Genomic DNA, 22,521 nt, shown 5'->3' on the forward strand with positions numbered 1-22,521 from the left:
AATGGACTTCGCGACTTCGTATGATTACAAATATGGAAACATTTTTTTAAACGGAACACAAAAAGTGTTACAGGATCGGATACTTAACGTATCTAGAAAGAAATCGATGACGTCAAATATATTTCTCATATCAAATTCTGAAATAAGCTCCTTCTACGGCAGACGATCAGCGAGATGGGAATGCCAAAGCCACTATGCAGATTGATCTGCTTCAGACAAACGTGGTACCGATGATCGCCAATTTATGTAATGCCTCCCAGACGTTTGGTTTGACACCAATATTCTCGTGGTTAAACAGAAGGAGCATTATTTGCGTAAAAGTTGAAAAAATCGTTTCTTAGCGGTTATGGTTGCGGTCAACTTCAGGATCTCGGCAACATATGATTGAAGGAATAATTTTTCCATTGAAACTTAACTTTGTATTTTTGTGTTGCCATTTTAAATTTGCTCAATTTCAATGAATTCACTAAGTTGTTGCCATTTTTGTCTTTAAACAGCAAAATGATAACATAATGTGATATTAATTGAAAATTTGGTGAGTCGATATCATATAAGGATTTCAATCTGATGTTGCTATCATAATCAGATTTCAATTTGTTCTCATTTTGATGTTAGACTTTACTCGGAAAGAGGCTCTGAGATGTAATTACTTCGATTTGTCACATTTTAGTCACTCTTTTCACAGATTTTCAATACATCGATGAAAGAATAAGAATTGAAATTCTGCTTATGCTTCCTGATGTTAGTTTGTTTCGTCTTGTCAGTGACGTTGGTAATTATTCTCTCTCATTTTTTCAATGAGTTCTACGTTTGTTCTGGTGTCGGTCATTTACGAACGAGACAGTATAATATTGAAAATGAGGTTGTTGGAATGGTTTCTTTCATTGAGAATGCGTGACAATTTCAAGCTCCATTATAAAAATCGCCACACGAAAATTTTTCAACTTCTTTGTATAGACGCCAAACAAAAACTAATCGTACGATATGCGTCAAAATTTGACAGAATGTGTATAAAAGTGTTGCCAACGTTGAGAGAATAAAAGTTTCTTTTTTGATCATAAGGTATATCGGTTTTGTTCGATATGATTAGTGCGCTGATTTGTTCAATTCATGTGTTTGGAATATTGTCCGGTTTTTGCCCTCAAATTTTTTATGTGGTTTTTGCATTCAAAAATTGTCATTCGATTGTTGCTTTCAGCCGTTCAAAAGCGATTATTGTTGTTTCAACATGACGAGTTTTTTCTCCGTGCTAAGATCGTAACTTCGTTTGAATACCGCACTCGTCAAACTTAATTTTACTAGAATCTTCGATATATTCTAGAATTCTGACAACGTGTAGAATTAGATCTTTGTTGATGCTTTTTACAGTACACACCGTTTGTAACCCGGTGATACATTTCGAACCACGTTCCCCTACTTGATAGAATTATGTGACACCTCATCTTCGCTCGGCATGGGTGTAAATTACACCAGTACGACTTATTACACGAATTGTTCTGCTGTCCCAGTGGCGGAAGCAATTTTCTTCTCCTTATTTGGAGAAAAGAAATAATGAGAAAAATTAGTAACACCACTGGGGAACCAGAGATTGAAGAGCCTTCTAGCATCCTAATGGAGTGTTGTAAATGTGGCTTCATGTGCGTATGTATTTGAGTGTTTCTATCATCATGACACATGTGGCTCGCCCCAGGGTACCTGCTTTGTAGATTCGTCATTAATGATTCCCTGGCTATGACATGTGATTGGTAACATGCATCGAAAACTAATTTATATCAACTTCGCTTATGAGTGACGATCAAGTTTCGTTGTGATTGATTCTGTTCAAAATATAGTATTGTTTGAGCACCCATTCTACGTACAGAATAAAGTTCTTTAGGATTTCAATTTCCATGAAGTAACTCAAAAGACTGTAGATCCATCCGGGCTACGATTAACAAGATAAACAAGCAAAAGTTTTTAGGAGCAGATAACTTCGAATCGAAAACATTTACTCATTGTTTTCTGGTGAGAACATACACACACAATTCAACATATTAACAATGTAGGTATACTAATAAATAATTAACTTATCATAACTATCTGCCAATTGTTAGCGAAGGATGCGCCACCCACCAACGGACCGACAAATTTAGTTCAGGTTAGAATCGTTCCAGTTTCTCATGCAGTTGGTTTTTTGCAATCAAATGTTATCTCTCTATATTTATACTCACTGTCTCTGACATGTGCACAGCAAACTGAATTTCCACCAGAAACCTATAATTCAGGCAACGTACGTCAACTATATGGTTACTAGGATTTTTCCTCGAGCAAAGGCGAAGATGAGGGTTGAAAGCAAAAATTTTTCCTTCGCCTGGAATTTAAATTATGCAAACTTGAAAAGCATTCTCTCTCTTTCTATCTTTTCATTCTCTGCACTTCGTCTATTGGTTCCTGCAAATCCGAAGGCATTCTGTTTGCCATGCCGGTTGTGAACTTTCGCCACGTCGCTGAATGCAGTTTAAAATGATTACAGAATGTATTTATAAAATATTTATTCTTTCTGGTGCGAACACCCCTCAGCTCGTGTCACAACGTGAGTTATGGTAAACTTTCACGGTATAACGGTGGACATTCTCTCAGCAGCCGAATAGTGGAACTTATTCCCTTGGGTACAACCAAACGTAGCAGTCGTTTATTTTACATTGCCCTGGCAGATTTCCATGTGCAAAAATGTCGCAGGGACTTGTGTCAGGTGTAAATTGTTCATTCTCCGGTGGGGAATGAAACCGGTGAATTGTTGCAGAGAAATACTTTTCGATTGTTTGCGTCTACGTGTTTTTGGGTCACAACTTTTTCATGATTGGGATTGTAGTCAAAGGGTAGATAACTGAATTCTCTCAGGTTCCTATCTTCTGTCTCCCCAAGTGTCAATTAGGACATTTGGTTGACTGATCGACATCGCTATTGTCTTCTGCGTTAGTAGCAGAATGAGAGGGACCGAATTGGTCAGTATGTGTGCGTATGTGTTTTGTAACTCAACTGAAAGAGCGTAATCGTCGTATTGCTGAAGTGTATTCAACACAATTATAAAAACATTTAAGCGAGTTCATATAAAATTGGACGTACTTCCCGATGCCCTTTCTCATTATTTCAAATAATAATAAAATATATTATTTCAATTGAATACTATTTTTATTTCTACTCTTTTTTATGTTCCCTGTACACCAAAGCCTTGAGATTCATCGGCCCATTCTCACCGGTTAAGGCTTGCTTCTTCGTCCAAATCATCAGTCTTTCGTCGGTTTCCGTTACGAGGCTTCCTCGGCAAACTCCAGAATCGTTGATCCTTTCCGAAACGGCGCCCTTCTTCCATTGTCTCCGGTAACTTCTGGTATAAAGTTTCCGGTAAATAAAGTGACGCCACTAGTCCCTGAAATCCCATCAAACCCATCACAATGAAAGGTAGACGTAAATCGTAATTGGTTCCGAGAAACACTATGTAAGGTCCCAGGGTTCCAAACACATTCGCGATTATGATACCAAACGAGGTTCCCGTCTGTCTCAACGAAGTCGGGTACAGTTCAAACGATTGCAAGTACAGTGTGAAGTATGTTATGCAAACGAAGAACTTAATTATGACTGCTAGAATCGTTGTGTAAAATTCGGTTCCACTGTGATGAATTATGAAAATAACAGGAATGCAGGACAGTGCGACTCCCAGGAATGCTCCACTGTTAGTGAGTCGCCGCCCAAGCCGATCGCTTAGTAACTGACCGCAAAAGTACGCTGGCAACTCGATGGCGCCCTGCCAGAAGAAATTCAAAAATGGATTACCTCCCATCTGCATACTAAGCAGGAATAACGTGAATGTTGGAATGGTGTTGCAAATCCACCCGATTAATAGCAAACCGGTCAGCTTGGCCATATGATAACCGCTAAAAAGCGACGCTATGCCATACGTCTTCTCGACCTCCTTCTGTGGAACCTGCTGCCGCAGTTCATCCTCAGTGCTCGTGAACTCCTTACCGTTTATTCGTGCAATCTTCGTCAACTCTCGAATACAATCTCGGTAACGTCCCTGACTAGCCAACCATCGTGGCGATTCAATGTTGTACTGCGGTAAACAATAAACCATCAGACAGGGCACCGAAGTGATCAGCATGAACCAATACCAGTCCCGGAGCCACCAAAGAATCAATGGTGCCAGACAAATGCCGATGGTCCAACCGAACAGCTGCCACATCGAAAGGGCTGCTCGATTTTCATCTTTCGATATCTCCATTGCAATGATTAGCGGAGACTGGAACCCGGTGTTAGATGAAAAACTTCCAAGAAACGCTAGCGCCGCGAATAGCCAATAGTGTGGAGCGGCGAACACTGCCAACGTGCGTCCAACTGTGATTGTTGCAATGCTGGCCATGTACACTGGTAGGCGGCCTATTCTTGAGAAGGGAGAAATAAGAATAGAGAAACTTTGAAAATTATGAAATTGATGATGAATGTTTGCGAAATTTATATTGAAATTGAAAACTTTTCCAGTTATTTTGAATTGTTCCAAATACAAAAGAACACAATTTCTTAGATTCCCTTTTTGAGACTGAATACTAGCTACAGACCATCAATCTACAACTCTCGTAATATATGAAAATTGATCAAATGGCGAAATGCTCTGAAATGTTAATTGAATTGTCGTAAGCAAAATACATGAGAAGAAGAGGCTCTAAAGAAGAAACACTACAGCTCGCTCCACAAATATTAATAAACGGTGACGATATCCAGGTGATTACCGAGCTCGTGTATTTGGGCTCATCAATGATACCAACAGAGAAATTCAGAGGCGTATATTTTTACGAAATCGTGCGTACTTTCGACTCAGAAAAACTCTTCAATCGAGTGAAGTACTCTACCGCACGAAATTGACCGTCTACAAAACGCTCATTTAACCGGTTGTTATCAACGACCACGAGACTTGGACTATGTTGGCAGAGGACCAACGAGCCCTAAGGTGCTGCGAACCAGCATCTATGTCGGAGTGTAGATGGAAGACGGAACGTGGAGACGGCGTTTGAACCACGAATAGCAACAGTTGCTTGCAGAACCAGTAGAGTTCAAACGGTAACCCAGTGCAAATGGTTCTTGAATCTGATCCAGTAGACACAAAAAAAGGCACAGGGCTCGATGAAGTCGAGGGGAATTTACGAAGTATCCTGTCATGAATCAAACTAATGAAGACGTTTGCTAGATACAATAAAGAACATCACAGGACTAGGCTAATAGGTTAGGTAAGTAATTGAAATTACATTAAGTGGGAAGTTGCAGGTTTTAAGACAAATAACACAACAATACACCAGGTGCGCAAGTTTAAAATGAAAATAATCGAGCATTCTAAACCGATGTCGAAATATTTTGTAATCAAAGTATTGGCACTCGCTTTCTATATATTTTGTCCATCTCTTGGGTATTTGATAAATACCATCCCAAAACCAATCTTCAGCATCTATTGACAAGTGTTGTTTACAACTTAAAGTTAAAGTATTATTCACCTATTCACTATTATGATATGTACTCCACAAACTTGATATTTTTAGTGAACAAGTGAACAGTGAATCAATTGATAAAATGATACATAGTTGAAATCAACTTGGTAAAGTATTGTCATCAGATTTTGATCTGTGAAATAGAATGAACAATTTCGAAATAGGCGAGAAATTTAATTATAGAAGCGTTTTGGTTCTGATTTGAATGCCTAATTTGATCGTCTTATACAACATGCACAAATGTGTCTCCCACATGTAAGCCAATTAAATTTACTCATGGTGTATAACCACACATAGTTCGTGTCTGTTTTAGTAGCGAACAAAACATGTCGTAAACCCACTGCACTCAACCACTAAAAATATTCCGTATATCTATTAGGTTTTGCACGATGACGACACAAATGAACTGTCGATGAATCAAATTCATTTTTGACAGTTGCCGTGTGTTTGTTTTGTTTTGCGACTGCAAAATGGTCCTCCTTTGGTTAAATATTATTGGCCAATAAATCGTCCAACGAATTCAGGACTTTCATTTGTCGATTTCGAAACAGATCATTGGTTGCGCGCATTTTTTAGTTCAACAAACTCGGCAAATAAAGGTCCATCGTTGAGCCATTTTCAATACGAGGATTTAGACCTAATTTTACTGAAGATTTTTTGAAGATCTTATCGGCCTATTTTTGTTTTAAATAAATTTTTCCATAACACTGCATATACGTAGAACACTTTTACTTCGCGCAGAATAACAACACCGTAGAATAAAAACACCAAATTTTCCTACTATTTTTGTAAGGAAAAAATAACAACGAAGTCAGTGCCCCCACCAACTCACCATCCTTCAAGCGAACCCTCACATCACCATCAGAAACACATCAGTATAACCGGGACGATGTTGTAGAAACAAAGTAATTTTCACGGGCACAGGTCACTGCCACTGGCATAATGACAGTGGTCCCGGTTTTTTGGCAGAACTTCGGGAGAAAATCGGATGAACTTTCGACTTAAAATCGCGAGCTCAGTTTGTACCAAAAATTTCGGGCTTCACCCGAAGTAAAAGTTAGGAGGTTAAAAACCCATAGTGGAAAGTGGTTAGTCAGTTTCAGATAGTTCGAGGAAAATAGCCTGAAATCTCGGGCGTCGACCGGTTTGTTGGTATTTGAGCGCATGTTGAACGGCATATTGCACGAAATATTCGTTCAATTTGCTGGAACGGTTTGTTGTTGTTTTTTCTCTCGCAAAAATAGTGTGAAAATTAAGTGTTACCTTTACATAGAAAGAAAATATGTTGTTATTCTACATGAAGTAGAAGAATTGTGCATGTACGTAGTGTTAGTTTAAACAAATAAGTGGAAAAAACTTAGGAAATTCTGCAGTAAAACTAGTCAAACGGGGCTCTAACTCCTCATGTTAAAAATGGCTCAACAATGGACCTCTGTCTGCCGGGTTTGTTGAACGAAAAAAATGGCATTCGGTTCAACGGTCTGTTTCAAAACCGGCAAACGAAGGTCCCGTGTTGGTCTCCCGTTGAACGATTGGTTGGACTTTCATTGGACCAATGATCCAACGTATTGGACCAATGAAAGACCACCGTTGAACTTTTTTTTCTAAGAAGGCGGTGTAGCGAAAGCTGCACAAAAACCGTTCGTTTTTACAAATTGCACTACACCAGTGCTACACTTTTTCTGCACCGATACCATCAGAAGTTTGGTGTAGCTTTGTGCAATGGAATCGTTTATTGTAGTCAAGGGTTACTGTTTATGTTTTCATCATTTTTGTTCGTTTATTCATGCCATGGTGTAGCCGACGACACGACCAGACACTCCAAAGAAAAATCAGTATTAAAAGTGTCTGGTAACAATTCACCTTCAGTTACCATAAATTGAGCAACCCCTTGGTTATGATAAAAATAATCTTCTGGAGCAACACTGCTCTGGTTGCTACGAGCTTGTTACCAAGGCTCTTCAAAAGTTCAAATAAACATAAACAACTTAAACAAGTAACGAGAAGAATTTTTCAATTTTCATTCAAATTCAACCGACTGCTTCCTCTATTGAGGAAGATTAAAATTCGATAGGGATCGTCATCCAGTCGGATAACTCAACAAATTAGCAGTTTCGATCCCATCGGTGACTATAGTGATATTCCATTAACGGACCTTTCGGGGACGTGCGTTACATCCAAAAAACCAAAAAACGGTACTTCAATTACCCGAAGGTAAAAGCTTCAAACATCAACATTATTCAAACGTATAATTTCTTTTTAAAACTTTCTAGGCAACTTCAGATGAATCTCGGATTTTAAAGTAATCCAAATTATCTGGTTTGCGTTATTTTTTTTCGCAAAATAAGCTTTAAAGGATCAATTAAAAAGATGGCAAAATTAAATACTGATTGTTGCTCTTCAAGAATTCCCACATATCAGTTCGAAATGGATATTCGTCTAATACCGATTTTTCATATGAGACGAGAGCTTTTCTCTTGACAACATGATATCACATTTAAATAATATTGGATGAAGATTAATGATATAAATTAAGATATTGAATTAAAATACTGTTATTACTGTTATAAATGTTTCATACAAAATTGTTTTTGATAAAACCAACAAATATGTGCAGTAATTGAGATATGGACACAAACTCCTTAACAATAAATTTTCTGGAACGGTTCTTTAATAAACGGAAGATGATTATCAGACATACAATAACGATCTGTAAATTATTTTCCATGCAATGTATTTTTTTAATACATATATTCACTCTGATTTCTGATTCGATCAAAATACTGGCTCGTGGTGAATGTATGTATTAGAAGAATTCCACATTTCATGAAACATCATGAGCAGATCGATATTTACACAATCTTCTCATTTTATTGGTTTACATACAGAAAAAACCGTGTTTTTTCTCACAAATTGTATTCTACAAATTTATACGAAATTTATTTGTTTTTATTACCGAAACCGGTAGCCACGGTGAAGGTAACTGTTATTCGAAAACAACAGTTTAGTCTTGGTTGCCAGTAACATATATTTTTCGAACGACTTCATTTTGACATTACGAGTTACTGAGGGGTAATTAAATTTGTGATACAGTTTTAATAGACGAGTGGCAGGTCGTGTCGTCGGTGTAGCACTGCACCGGTGTAGTGCAGTTTGAAACCGAAAACGACATAGATCTAGTAACCATATAGTCGTGTAGTCAAAGTAAAAATAATATGCGAAGCAAAAGAAGTGGATTTGAATGTGTAATCAAGTTTGCTGCCATAGTGTAGAAGGAAAGAAAAGCTTGAAACTAGAACCGTGCAGCTTAGTGTACAGCAAAATCATTTTCCATATAAGAAAAGTTCCACAATTACGAAAAAGAGAAACAAATTGAAAACAGTGCCAATGAATAAAATGTATGTGTGGAGAGTAAATCCTTAGTTTTCATTTTTTCGACCATAGTACCAAAAAGAAACACCTCTCCAGTCCCGCACGCCGCTCGGACACGCGGACTTTCCACAAACTGAACGAGTATTTCGTTATGTTATGCTCTACAAATGTTGAACTACCGACAGCTCAGAGACATACTTGTCTTTTAATTCGAAAAAATTAAAATACTTGTCTTTTAATTCAAAAAAATGCAGATTCGTTTTGCATTCCTCCAACTAACTTAGAACAATACACATCAGCTGTCGATGTGGATGAATTTTTGAAAGAGAAACTTTTTAAACCCAAATATAATCAGCAATCAATCATTAGGACAAGTTAATAAACGATTAAATAAATCGATAAATTCGAACGGTTTTATTCGAACGTCATAAAATCTAAAGGTGTCTCAGTTTGCGCATTAATTGTACTGTACTTGTACTTTTCAAACCTCCCTTTATTAGAAAACTATTATCTAGGTCTAGCTTGTTTACGACCGCTCCAATTACTCAAGGCTAACGATAGTGGTGACTTATACTGAACTCATCCCACACCTAACAGTCTGAAAGCAATTATCAGGCACTAGTATCATGTAGAATTATATTTTCGATGTGTGAAAACTTTCTATGATTAATTTTTGAAAAAAGTTCAAAAATTAATCAGAAAGCTGATAAAACAGTTGAAGATACTATCCCATTTTCAAACAAAGAAGATTAAAAAACGCTTTATCGCGTTATCCATGTAATACTTGTGACATGCACGAAATAAATCATAATTTGAGCTTTTGCGTAAGTTTAACACACATACCGATCTCCCAGCTGTCCCAAAATAAAAGTCCCACTAACTTCAGCAATTCTCACGAATGCAAAAATGTTGGTGGCGTACAGCTCCTTATCACAAACCCAATTTTGCTCAGTTATGGGGATTCGATCGAAGTACCGTCGGTCGAACTCATATCCATATATGCACTCAGAGGTTTCGTTTTCATTAAAAACCAATCGATCCGAGCTGGTACCTACTGGGTATAACGAGAGATTGTACATTGTGCACGCACTATAATCAAGTTCTCCTCGACTGTTGAGTATTCTGAAAATAAATCCACAATCAAAATCAATGAAAATATTTTCTAACAAACCTGCGTCCTACCTTGGAAGAGTTAAATTCTTCCATTCATCAGTCGACGTCACTCCGTACAATTCTTTCCCTGGAACGTCACAATTGTGCTCCGGCACCGTCAATATAATCAAAATATTCACCACGGTCATGGACACAAACATAACAGCTGTTACATTGAAAAACAGATTGTACCGCTTCTGAAATGGCCCATCGTCTCCGATGGATTCCATAATCCGATCAAATGCGGCGTCGTTGTCAGGTGCAGCCATTCTCCACTAGTCGCGCTACTCAACTAAATATCTATATTAGCTTGCAGTTTATCATACTGACCCACATACTAGCTACTACTTACTGATTCAATCTACGTTGAATAATTTCTACAAACGAATCATTTTATCGGTTCTTTTATAAGCGTTATCACTGCTAAGTATTAAATGTTATCACCAACACTTCACGCTTTGAATAGTTAGTCAAATTTCTATCACTCTGCAAACTAAGCTTCATCATTTCGTTTCATCTGACCTGAACGAGCCAATGACAATTATGAATGAAAATTCAACAAACGTACAGTTATATGTATTTGACGAAGCTAAGTCGTAGCACACAAACAGCCAGTGACGAGCAGTTGATTTCACGATACTGAATTTCTTCGTGCACGTTTCAAAACTGTGTGTGAGAGTGATCCGATCTGCGGTAACTTCAGCGGTGCCGGAATTAAAAAAAAATATAATCATCATAACCGTGAAACAGTTGAACACTAGACGCAGTACCACAGATAACAGACATCCAAAGCTAGTGAAAACTCGTTTGAAATCACCGATGCGTACGATTGTTTACGCATGATCCGTTTACTGTATTGTATGCAAGCTCGAATGCAAGAGACGAATTTGTATTTGATGATTACTTGTTAAATTTCTTACATACATTGAAATCTTTACATTGATTGGTCTGTTCTCTATGGCAGTACGTTGTAAATGTGATGAGAAATGAGTTTTGCTATTAGTAGAATCATTTGTAATAGATACTTACTCATCTTTTGATGATCTTTAGAATTTACCCTAGGGTGCTACGATCAAAAATAGGATAAACAAGAACGTGTGAAAATCGGTCAATCTTTCTATTAAAAAATCAAATCGTGTTCATGTTCAATTCTAACCGAATACAATAGGCTAACTGCATATCTCGAAATAGCGATTAAAGCGACACCTTGTGAGGGCTGGCGTCGTCAGCGCGGTACTCTTTAATATCCTTAGCCATGGTTTTACAAGCTAAACTCGACTATTTTAATTAATATTATTTGCATAATCAGATGAAGTATGAGCACGGTTATTGAAAATCTCTTTCAAACCATAAAATTTTCTAGTTTTCGTCATAAATCGTTGAGGAAGCGAATAAAATAAGGAAGAACGAAATGACAATGGGTTTCTCCAAGGAACTGTTTTGCGCACCAATAGCTCGCTGAAACGCGAAAATTTGTATTATCCCGTTTTTTAGGTATTTTTATTTCTTGTCGATTAAGGAAACTCGCGTACAAAAACGATTAACCACATTTAATCTCACTACATACATTTGAATATTCTTGCATCAATGTTTCTGCCTTCTTCTATAAAGGGTAATAGAATTGCTGCAAAAACGACTTTTGATCGAGCTCGATCAGACGACCAGCTCGACGAGATCGGAAAATGTTTCTCTGTGTGTGTATGTGTGTTTGCGTGTGTAGAAGGCTGAACCAATTGAAACAAACTTAGATTCGTTTGAAAGCTACTATTGAGTTATTGGTGAAGTTTGAAGATCAAGTGGCTATCCTTACCAGTTCCAGAGATATGATGATATAAGATACGTAAGCGACGAGTCAGTTTCTATCTACCAGTGATTGTTTTATTTTAGACTGGTTCGTTATCATTTGTTTCAGATAAAAATAATGAAGGAGCATTTTCACACCTCCCAACAGGTTTTGGGAACAACTAAGGAAAAACTAACGCATATTAGAGTGCTACGTTTAGTAACGAATCTTAAGACACTCATTTCTAAAAGTGTATTTTCATATTTATTTAAGGCCTGAGCAAAGTGGGTCGCGTATAAATTGTAAATCGACCACGTGGTTCGCTCAATTCCCTTTTACATCTGTGTGTTTAAGAAAGTTATGATGGAAAAACTACATTTTGGGAGCCTCATATCAATTATGCTCTATATATCGACACTGATGCATTTTAAAGGGCCCATGTGTTCGGCATATTTTCTTGTAGTAACATGTTCTATAATTCTTCAAAGGCTTGAATTCGCTACCACGCGATGTATGCAAATTAAAACTTATAACTCACTTATAACAAGTGGATTAATGAAAACTTTGATTTTATTCAAAGAAGAAGACAGTTCCAAACAAAAGTTTTTCTGAATGCAATGAAACCCCAAAATCAACCTCTGAAACTCAAACAGAAAACGTATTTTGATGTGGTTGGGACCACTGAGCACTCTGTTAAAAGTGAATGGATTTTTACAATCTATGGCTTGAAACTATGCAATCCAATTATTGCAATTACAAAAAAACTGAAAATTTTGACATCTAACTATGTATAACTTAAAAAGTAAACATCAAATCGCAAAACCAATCAGTTGCGTACTGGCGGACGAGAAGACCTTTCATTTGCGACTAGTCTCGCCATCTCGTGACCTCTTTGTGAACAACACATAACTAACCACACACACACACGGTCATTTGCTCAGTTCGTCGAGCTGAATCGGTTGACCTTCCGGGCATCGAGTAATTTTCCCAAAAATTCGAGCAAATCCTATACCTAATTTTTTATATTTACAAAAATATTGGGAAAACTCACCAAAAAAATCTGGTTTTTGCAGATAACGCGAACAGAAGTGTTCAAAATTCCAGTTGCGTTCATGTAAATGAAGAAAATAGAGACCATTGTAAACTTTGTAAGCTATCACACTTTGTTGGACATTTCATACGCTCGATGCAGCGCACCGCGCTGGAGACGCTATGCGCCACATGGTGGCGCTTCCGGAGCTGCGCAGATAGCCTATAGATGTTTTTTACGAATGTGAATTTCCCTTCTTTTGTTTGACTTTTTCCATAAAATTTTGTACAGCTTTATTAGTTACTTTCCTCGTCGTCTTGTAAAACGACAATCCGGCTCGTTTTTTATCTCCATGTGCGGTTCGGTCTTGTAAAACGACAATCCGGCTCGTTTTTTATCTCCATGTGCGGTTCCAGCAAACTTGCAATATGTCAGATGAAAAGGATGGAGTTCCGCTTGAAACAGATAGAGTGGCTATGACTTTTTGGCGGTCTCCGGTTTTGAGCTTCACCCTGATTTAGTTTTATTCTTGGCTATTCATAAACGTTCTTCGAACACTATTACTGTGTGAATAATATTTTGACGCGTTGCTCTTTTTCATTTGTTGTAAATTTTCACAACTTAGTAGAAAATGTAAAAATCATACAGTAAGTCATAGTTTGCATTTAAATAAATGGACATAAATGGCTTACCTTCACCCGCACTGACGAAACTACCCATGCAGCACCAGCATAGTAACCCGTGAGTCAGCAGACAAAATTTAACAGCTCTATCAATCTAATTCTAGCCGTGATGGCCAAAACAGTAAAGCAACTCCGTTCAGAAGTGTGCGCGTTCAAAGAACGGTACCCCACCGCGTCGAAAACGGACATCGTGCGGCACATTGTTGACACCAGATATACCCGGTTCCGGACGACCGACGATTCTGGGTGACAAGAAACTCCAAAGGAAGCTTAAAAAGGAAGACCGAAGGAAACGTGGCTACAACGCTGCGTGCGCTTGGCCGGGAGGTCGGTGCAACCGGCCAAACAGTGAAAAAGTACCTGGTGAACATGAACAAACAGTGGCGGTGGTAATAGACGACGAGACCGAGATAACAACGACTGGCAGGGCACTTCGTATTGTACTTCCCCCACGAAGGAAGTGAGCTTCGAGGTGAAGTTCATTCCACACACCAAGTTTCCCAAGAAAGTGCTGCAGTGGTTGACTATCAGTGAAAAGAGGATGTAAAAGCCGTCATGAACGTGGAAATTGATAGTACACGGAACGACCGAAATCAGCATTTTCGCGAAAAATTTAGTTGATTTGCTGATTTTAGTTAGTTATTTTTTGAGACAACTAAAAAAATCTTACTTTTGCTGATTTAGATTTTTTATTCTCATTCCCTTAATAATAATAAAATATTTGTTGAAATGACTATTTTTTTTAGTTGAATTCACAAATTAAACGTACTGTCATTTCTTAGCTAAGGCACACTTCATATCCAGTCAACTAATTTTTTAGTTGAATTAAAGAAATATAATGTTGTTTTCAACCAATATGAATGGTTGAATTGGCTTCTGCAATCTGCAGCTATATGGCGCCCTGTCACCGAAACGGTAACACCGTATGACTACTAGCCACTAGATGGCACACTACTGCCGAAAAAAATTCAGACGCGGTTGTCTTTTCTATATTGGCAGGTATAAATACGATGTTGTGTTGGAGAAAAAGACATAAACGAAACGTAAACATCTTTTTGAATTTTTTTTCTTCTAAATCACTGTTTCTTCATTCTCAGTGAAAACTTTGAGCACTCGGAAAACAAAAACCGAATACAAGTAGTACACCGGACGGCGCAGCTCGGAAGGTTTGAAGATACAAAAAACCTTCATCACAATTAGAGTGAAACATTCGAAATTCACATCACTGTTCCGCGTAAAAACATTATTACTCACAATCGCTTCAAGTGCGCACAAATTCTGAATAAATACACTTTCTACTAACAGTTTACGTCATTTTTACATATCGGTTTAGAAAATTATATAGGGATATATCGTAACACATGCGAAAAACATCTAAACAATTTGCGAGCAGTTTCAACAAGACTGTCCCTTTTAGTTTTTTAATGGATTGTTTTGCTTTGACACTGCTGTCCTTCAGTAATGACGGTGATAGATAAATAGAATCAAAGTTTCTGATTTTAATAACGAAATTAGTTGTCAATGAGAATTTCGTGTTGGATTGAATTATTGCTGGTTTGTGTCCAGAATATTCGCCAACTAAACACATTCTCTAAAAATAAGAGTGTTTTTCAGCACAGTAAATTCTACATTTTAACTAATTTTATAGTTATTTTGGAAATTTTGTTGTTAGAATCAACTAATTCAAAAACAGTAATACGAATTAGGCGCAGAGCTAATTTCGGTCGTTCCGTGTACGAAATGTCTACAGGAAGTTGCATTGTTCATCAAGAATGCCCATCGAGAATTTTTGGGCCAGCTGAAGCGTAAAATCTACTCCAACAATTTTGTCGCGAAAACTGAGGAGGAATTGATCAATAAAACGAACCTCAAACCTCAAAAACATTTTCGTCCGCCATGGCGAATGTTCCGGTTAACTACCAGGATACCGCACGCAAGAGCGTAGAGTTTTTTCGCAAATAAGCTTACCAAATTACCTCCCATGGAACGAATTCTGAACGGGTTAGGTTTACCGTATGCGTAATAATGTTTACACAATTGAACAATGTCGATTTTCAAAATATTCTCAAAAATTTTGGTTCGGTTTTTTATTTATTCAAATGAAATGGTAATCTTAGCTTTTTTATCGCCATCAGAAAAAAAGTTCTTTTTTTATGCAAATGTTAGGCATTTTTTTTTATTTTACACCTTTCAGAACGAACATTGAATAAGTTGAATGAGTAGCTTTTTTAATTTAATTGTGCATCCATCATATGTTGAATAATATTTGTCACTTTTTACCGGAATAATGGTCTCAATTTTCAAAAGCAGTGCACTATGAATTTTTTTTCTATCATATACGAAACATATAAAAACATGTTTTATTATGAGTAGTGGTGTGATTATGCAATTCTCATATTACTCATATTGTCATAGACATTCCTAAGAGATTATTCAGAAAACCTCTCATCGAAACTTGAATAACAACAAGAAAGTATATTCGAACATAAACTAGCATAACCTTTTCAAATTGTAAACAGTTTTAAGCCAAATTTAGATTAACTTTTTCATTTTCTGCATCATCATGTAGTTCCGGAATCAGAAGTCGGATTCGGACAAAATTTCATAATAACTTTTGAGATCATATGACATTTGACCCTACACACCTAGAAAAAAATCGTGTAAATTTACGTCTTCTGAGACCGACATGTATGAGTGTCAAAAATAATTCAATTTTACAGTAAATATAACTTTTATTTCTCAGAAGATTTTTCAATAGGGCATATAAGCAAGTGACAGTTTCTCTTTAATCACTCTCTCTCTTTCGATTATTGTGATGTGATTAAAAAGATTTTCTTTGATATCACTATTCTGTTTGAAAGTCGAAAGTTTCGGGTATCATTTCATGCAAAGAGTTGAGTGATAAACGTGGAAACCGCTTGGTAATTAATAGAAGAGAAAGTAAACAAAGAGAAACTGTCACTTGCTTATACGCCCTATTGAAAAATTAACCGAGATTTAATTCATTTTGACATAGTGCTAAAACATGTAAATTTACACGTTTGCTTGAAATACGGGCGTATATTTATATCATTCCTGTAAAATTGAGTCGTTTCACGGATTACTTTCCATGAATTGTGTCATATATAGATTTGCGTCATCTGTAAATTTCATAATTTTTGGCTGTGTAAGTTTGTAAAAACCGATTAGGGCATCTCTGAGAAAATGAAGTAAGATCCTTTTTACAGTTTTTAATCACTAGTTCCGGTACTTCCGGAACCGGGAACTAAAAGCCGGTATAGCTCAAATCAGTTCATTTGACCAGCTACTAATACAACCTACAAATTGAAACTTTTTTTCCATATTTTTTCATCGTCACTCTACGTTTACAATTTTTTACATTTTCACCCAGTATCTCCGGAACCGGAAGTCAGATGCGGATAAAACTTAATAGAAGCCTATGTGACTATTAGACCTTTTATTAGAACCTTTTAGAAACTCGGTTCACTCATCGCCGAGAAAAGTTAGTGCATATTTTTATTACATTCAAACACACACAAATACATACACATATTTTTCGATCTCGACGAACTGAGTGGAATGGTATAAAAACTTGACCCTCCAGTCCTCGGTTCAAAACTCGGTTTTCATAGTGATTGAATAGCCTTTCTATACCTATGAGTAAGGCAAAAAAAAGGACCAATAGTTTGCTTAACAAAATCGACAAGTCGTATCACATTTAAACTTGTACAATTTAGTAATCATTTGCTTATCTGTGCATACAGAAAACAATGTCCGCGACAATCGTTGCTTCCACCAGCTGTAAAGTTCGCACTGATGGCTGCTCGGCCATCCATGGAAGTTGACCATCAATGTCAACTTCCCTCTCTGAGCAGCCTAGATAGCCGTGTAGTGTCGGTAGCGGTTTCCCAACTGGCTAAGAATAACGCTACGGTCCACCTGTACCGGTGGTATAAGTCCACCAAACAGGTAAGCCGTGTGGCATCCGGCGGAATTATTTTTTTACCAAGAATTGATCCACTGGTTTCCTGTTCCATGTCGTAAAAGGCCACAAAAATAGGAACTCCTAAGCCAAGGTGTATTTCCGTGCCGATGGCTGAATGGCTGCAGGAGGTTAAACAATGCAGTCGTGAACGGAATATCTTGGGGTGTTCCCTTACTGTGTTAAGCGAAGCTCTGGCACAGTGGACAACTTCTTTCTTCGCAACTCGTGGGATTTAAATGATAATAACATTTAAAAAAATCCTTACATGGTTCGCTATAGGCGATTATAAGCCAATATATTTGGTTTCTTGTAGTTGTTGTACGGTTGGTGCTGGAGGTGGAATGTTCGTTACTCTAATTTATAATGGTTAGAGTGGCACAAATCAATCTTCAGCATAAACGTACAGCAACTATGAATCTATCCAGACTTCTTCAAGAAGATAAAGCTTCTATAGCTTTGGTTCAAGAACCATATTTCCAAAAGGGAAACTTCTACGTTGGAAAATTGTTAAACCCAGTCTTTGTTGCCTTCAACAAGATCGGTATGACTAATCCATGTGAAATGCCTCGAGCATGCATACTTGCAAATAGTGCTCTCGATGTTTCTCTCATATCGGAGCTCACCACTCGGGATATTTGTGCTGTCACAGTTGGTATGACTGTTGATGGCATAGACAGGAAATATGTCTATTGTTCGGCATATTTACCGCATAACCAACCTTCGCCAAGCGATGACTTCAAAAAGGTTGTATCATACTGCTGCAAGAGTGATATACCGCTTGTAATCGACAGTGACATAAATGCTCACCATATCATTTGGGGCAGCACAGATATAAATTCGAGAGGCTCTGATATGATGGAATTCGTGAGCAGTACAAACCTGCACATAGTCAATGCAGGAAACCGCCCAACTTTTGCGAGATCTGGAAGAGAGGAGGTTTTGGACGTAACTCTCTGCTCTGATAGAATTGCGCATGAGTTGGTGAATTGGCTCGTCTCCGATGAGCTCGAACCTTCGTTGTCTGATCATAAGTACATATTCTTTGATCATTCAAACGTTAAATTTGATATTGTCACATATCGTAATCCCAAATCTACAAACTGGGACCTCTATGAAGAGGGCTTGGCGACTAGATTTTACGGGTACCAACCAACAATTGAAACCCCAATTGATTTGGAAAATGTTGTCGACGAGACAAATTCACTCATAGTTGCAGCATATGAAGAGGCTTGTCCACTTCGGATTGTGCGAGCTACTAGAGGAACTCCTTGGTGGAATGCTGAACTTGCTAGACTAAGGAAACTATGCAGAAGAGCTTGGAACCACCGACGCAGAGATGAGTCGGAGGCATTCGTGTTGGCTCGAAGGGCTTACAAAAATGCTCTTCGATCGTCTGAGCGAAGTGGTTGGAAAAGCCTCTGCACAAATGTCTCTAGTCTCAACGAGGCTAGCAGATTAAATAAGTTACTTTCGAAGTCTAAGGACTTTAATGTCAGTTTCTTAAGAACTTCAGATGGTGAACACTTGTCTGATGAAAGTGATGTACTTCACTGCCTTTTTAACACTCACTTTCCAGGATGTATGGATTCATCACCGACAGCTCTTCCCGAGACTTTTTCAGGTAGTTACGATTCTTGGGCCCTTGCTCGAAGCGTTGTGACGATTGAATCGGTCAAATGGGCAGTTGAGAGTTTTGCTCCATACAAATCTCCTGGAAAGGATGGAGTTTTCCCAGTGTTACTGCAGAAAGGGTATGAACATTTCAAACATGTTTTGAAGAAAATACTTACTTTTAGTCTTGCGACAGGATATATTCCAAGAGCCTGGCAGGAAATAATTGTCAAATTTATTCCCAAAGGCGGTCGCGACACTTATGAGGAAGCGAAGAGTTTCAGGCCTATCAGTCTTAGCTCATTTCTTCTTAAAACAGTGGAACGCATAGTCGATCACTATATCAGGAATGTTAGTCTGGGCGCGCAACCTTTACATGGAATGCAACATGCTTACCAGCGTGGAAAGTCCACTACAACCCTGTTACATGATGTTGTGTACAACATTGAAAAAGCTTTCTCACAAAAGCAATCTTGCTTGGGAGTTTTCCTAGATATTGAAGGTGCCTTTGATAACGTGTCTTTCAATTCAATTCTGGAAGCAGCCCGTGGTCATGGCATACCTTCAAGTATCACAAATTGGATACACGCAATGCTTAGCAATCGACTTCTTTGTTCATCGCTTCGGCAAGCAGAGATTAGAAAGCTGAGTGTCTGTGGGTGTCCTCAAGGTGGTGTACTATCCCCACTTTTATGGAACCTAGTCGCTGATGGTTTGTTAAGGAAACTTAATAACCTTGGATTTCCGACTTATGGTTTTGCCGACGATTATCATATATTGATGACCGGTATAAGCATTAACACTCTCTTTGATTTAATGCAGCAAGCCCTGCGATCTGTTGAACAATGGTGTTGTCAGGTTGGATTGTCTGTAAATCCGGGCAAAACATCAATGGTGCTTTTCACTCATCGTAGGATAATCACAGGAGCTCGTCCGTTACAGTTCTTCGGTTCAGAGGTCACTGTGGTCGATCAAGTTAAATACGTCGGGGTTATTCTTGACTCAAAACTGAATTGGTCTGCTCACATTGACTTCAGGATTAAGAGAGCTTGTATGGCTTTCGGCCAATGCAGACGAGCTTTTGGAAAATCATGGGGACTCAAACCCAGATATATTCATTGGATCTACACAACTATTGTTAGACCAATTTTAGCATATGGTTGTCTTGTATGGTGGCAGAAAGGAGAAGTCGCGACAGTTCAGTCAAAGCTAAATCATCTCCAAAGGATGGTCCTAATGGCGATGACAGGAGCATTCACGACAACTCCTACTGCTGCTCTAGAGGCGCTACTGTGCATTAAACCACTACATGTGTTCCTAAAACAAGAAGCATTATCTTGTGCATACCGTCTTAAGGTTACAGGGCTTTGGAACAGTAACCCATTAGATTATGCTACCAGCCACACTCGCTTGTGGTCTCAAATGGTTACATGGGATGAGTATTTACTCGCTCCTAGTGAGTTAGGTCACTAGGAGCGAGTAAATACTCATCCCATGTAACCATTTGAGACCACAAGCGAGTGTGGCTGGTAGCATAATCTAATGGGTTACTGTTCCAAAGCCCTGTAACCTTAAGACGGTATGCACAAGATATGCAGTTTTCCTTTCAAAACATTCCATGTGAGCTATCCTCTTCGTGAGGAATGGTTGTCTGGTTGTCTGGAACGACAACTTGATGAACACATAGTTTGTTATACGGACGGTTCTCTGTTGAATGGTCGTGCTGATGCTGGTGTCTACTGTCGTGAAATGAGGCTGGAGCAGTCTCATTCACTTGGTAGATACTGTACTGTGTTCCAAGCAGAAATCTACGCGATTCTGTGTGGAGTACAATCGGCACTTCAGCAGAGGATCTGTGGTAAACGAATTTATTTTTGTTCCGACAGTCAGGCAGCCTTAAAAGCACTCAGTTCGAATGACTCACGGTCGAATCTAGTGATCGCATGTCGAACTCAAATTGAAGACCTCAGCATTTCAAATGCTGTTTACTTCTTATGGGTACCCGGCCATTCTGGTATTACTGGAAATGAATGGGCTGATGAGTTGGCTAGAGCTGGTGCAACGAATGATTTCGTTGGTCCTGAACCAGCTTTACCACTTTCAACTAGTTGGATAAAGCACAAGATTCGTTCTTGGGCTGCATCCAAACATGCCAGCTACTGGCGCAGCTTGCAAACTTGCGCTCAGACAAAAGCATTTCTACCAGATTTAAATCTGAAAATGTCAAAGTGTCTACTGCATTTCTCCAAGCAACATTGCAGTATTCTGGTCAGAGCTCTGACTGGACATTGCAAACTCAATTATCACATGGCTACTATTCAACGTGCTGAGTATTATTCGTGTGATTTGTGTGAATGCGATTATGGTACTTCATATCATCTGATATGTAACTGTCCCGCATTGACGCAGCTACGTATCCGGGTTTTTGGTTCTCCATACATGGTTGAGTCTGTGTATGCGGAGTTAAAATTGAAGGATATTCTCTCGTTTCTCACCCAATGTGGTAAGGAGCTATAGTCAGAAGGGTTCATCGTTCTTCCTGGAGTGAATGAATCCCTTCTGTATTCACCTTAAATAGGGTTTAGCAGATTGTTTGGCATCCTTTAGGGGGTGCCGAATTTACTTCTGCTCGTACATACTGCGAATCGTTCTGCATTCTTCCGGGAGTTCAGAATGGTGTCGCTTTTGTAAGATCTCTAAATCCTCTCGGGGGTTGGAGGTTTTATTAACAGAAGACTGTTCGGGACCTCGTAGAGGTTCAGAATTTACTTCTGCGTCCACTAAATGTGATCCTCAGCAGATTGTTCGGCATCCCTTAGGGGTGCAGAATTTACTTCTGCTTTTATGTGTTTTTGTGTCGTCAATTTTTCCCATCCTCCTAGTCCAACCCTTACCATTTCCTTTCAATCCTTCCCTCTTATATATCGGGAAAATGATGATAAAAACAAATTGATGGCAAGGCACAAATCTCCAAATATCAAGGGGAACGTGCCATTTGAGCCAATTTGTTCTGATTCCTGATTCCTCGGTTCAAAACTCGGTTTTCATAGTGATTGAATAGCCTTTCTATACCTATGAGTAAGGCAAAAAAAAGGACCAATAGTTTGCTTAACAAAATCGACAAGTCGTATCACATTTAAACTTGTACAATTTAGTAATCATTTGCTTATCTGTGCATACAGAAAACAATGTCCGCGACAATCGTTGCTTCCACCAGCTGTAAAGTTCGCACTGTAATGAAATTTTTGTGCGCTTCAGCTGCTGAAAAACATTGAGAGTCCATGGACCTACTGTAATGAGTGAAGAAATAATTAGACAATAGCGTATCGTGATTTTAAAAACTGGACGAATAATTGCTCATGGCGAAGAGCGAGGTATCCATTATGCCA

General features: G+C 38.4%; 1 protein-coding gene across 2 annotated transcripts; it reads right to left on the reverse strand.

Annotated features, from left to right (window-relative positions):
• Positions 1–3,149: 3,149 nt before the first annotated feature.
• Positions 3,150–10,703, reverse strand: LOC131440268 (carcinine transporter-like). 2 transcript variants are annotated; one of them, XM_058611395.1, is made up of 4 exons: positions 10,393–10,703; positions 10,071–10,340; positions 9,732–10,010; positions 3,150–4,421 (listed from the first exon to the last, which is right to left on the reverse strand). In XM_058611395.1, the coding sequence occupies exons 2-4, from the start codon at positions 10,307–10,309 to the stop codon at positions 3,233–3,235; spliced, it is 1,707 nt and encodes a 568-aa protein (XP_058467378.1). In that variant the 5' UTR covers positions 10,310–10,340; positions 10,393–10,703; the 3' UTR covers positions 3,150–3,232. The 2 variants fall into 2 exon arrangements, with proteins under 2 accessions (XP_058467378.1, XP_058467377.1); XM_058611394.1 differs by having other exon boundaries at positions 10,071–10,332; positions 10,393–10,702.
• Positions 10,704–22,521: the final 11,818 nt, after the last annotated feature.

The sequence above is a fragment of the Malaya genurostris genome, chromosome 1 (assembly GCF_030247185.1).
Source record: "Malaya genurostris strain Urasoe2022 chromosome 1, Malgen_1.1, whole genome shotgun sequence".
Classification (NCBI taxonomy): Eukaryota; Metazoa; Arthropoda; class Insecta; order Diptera; family Culicidae; genus Malaya; species Malaya genurostris.

What these genes read in the sequence shown, in the direction of transcription:
- LOC131440268 (XM_058611395.1), bottom strand. Translation starts at nt 10,309, where the DNA reads ATGGCTGCACCTGACAACGACGCCGCATTTGATCGGATTATGGAATCC. An exon ending in AAGAATTTAACTCTTCCAAG is followed by an intron (nt 10,011 to 10,070) that starts GTAGGACGCAGG and finishes ATTTATTTTCAG; the next exon opens with AATACTCAACAGTCGAGGAG. An exon ending in TTGGGACAGCTGGGAGATCG is followed by an intron (nt 4,422 to 9,731) that starts GTATGTGTGTTA and finishes TCCCTTCTCAAG; the next exon opens with AATAGGCCGCCTACCAGTGT.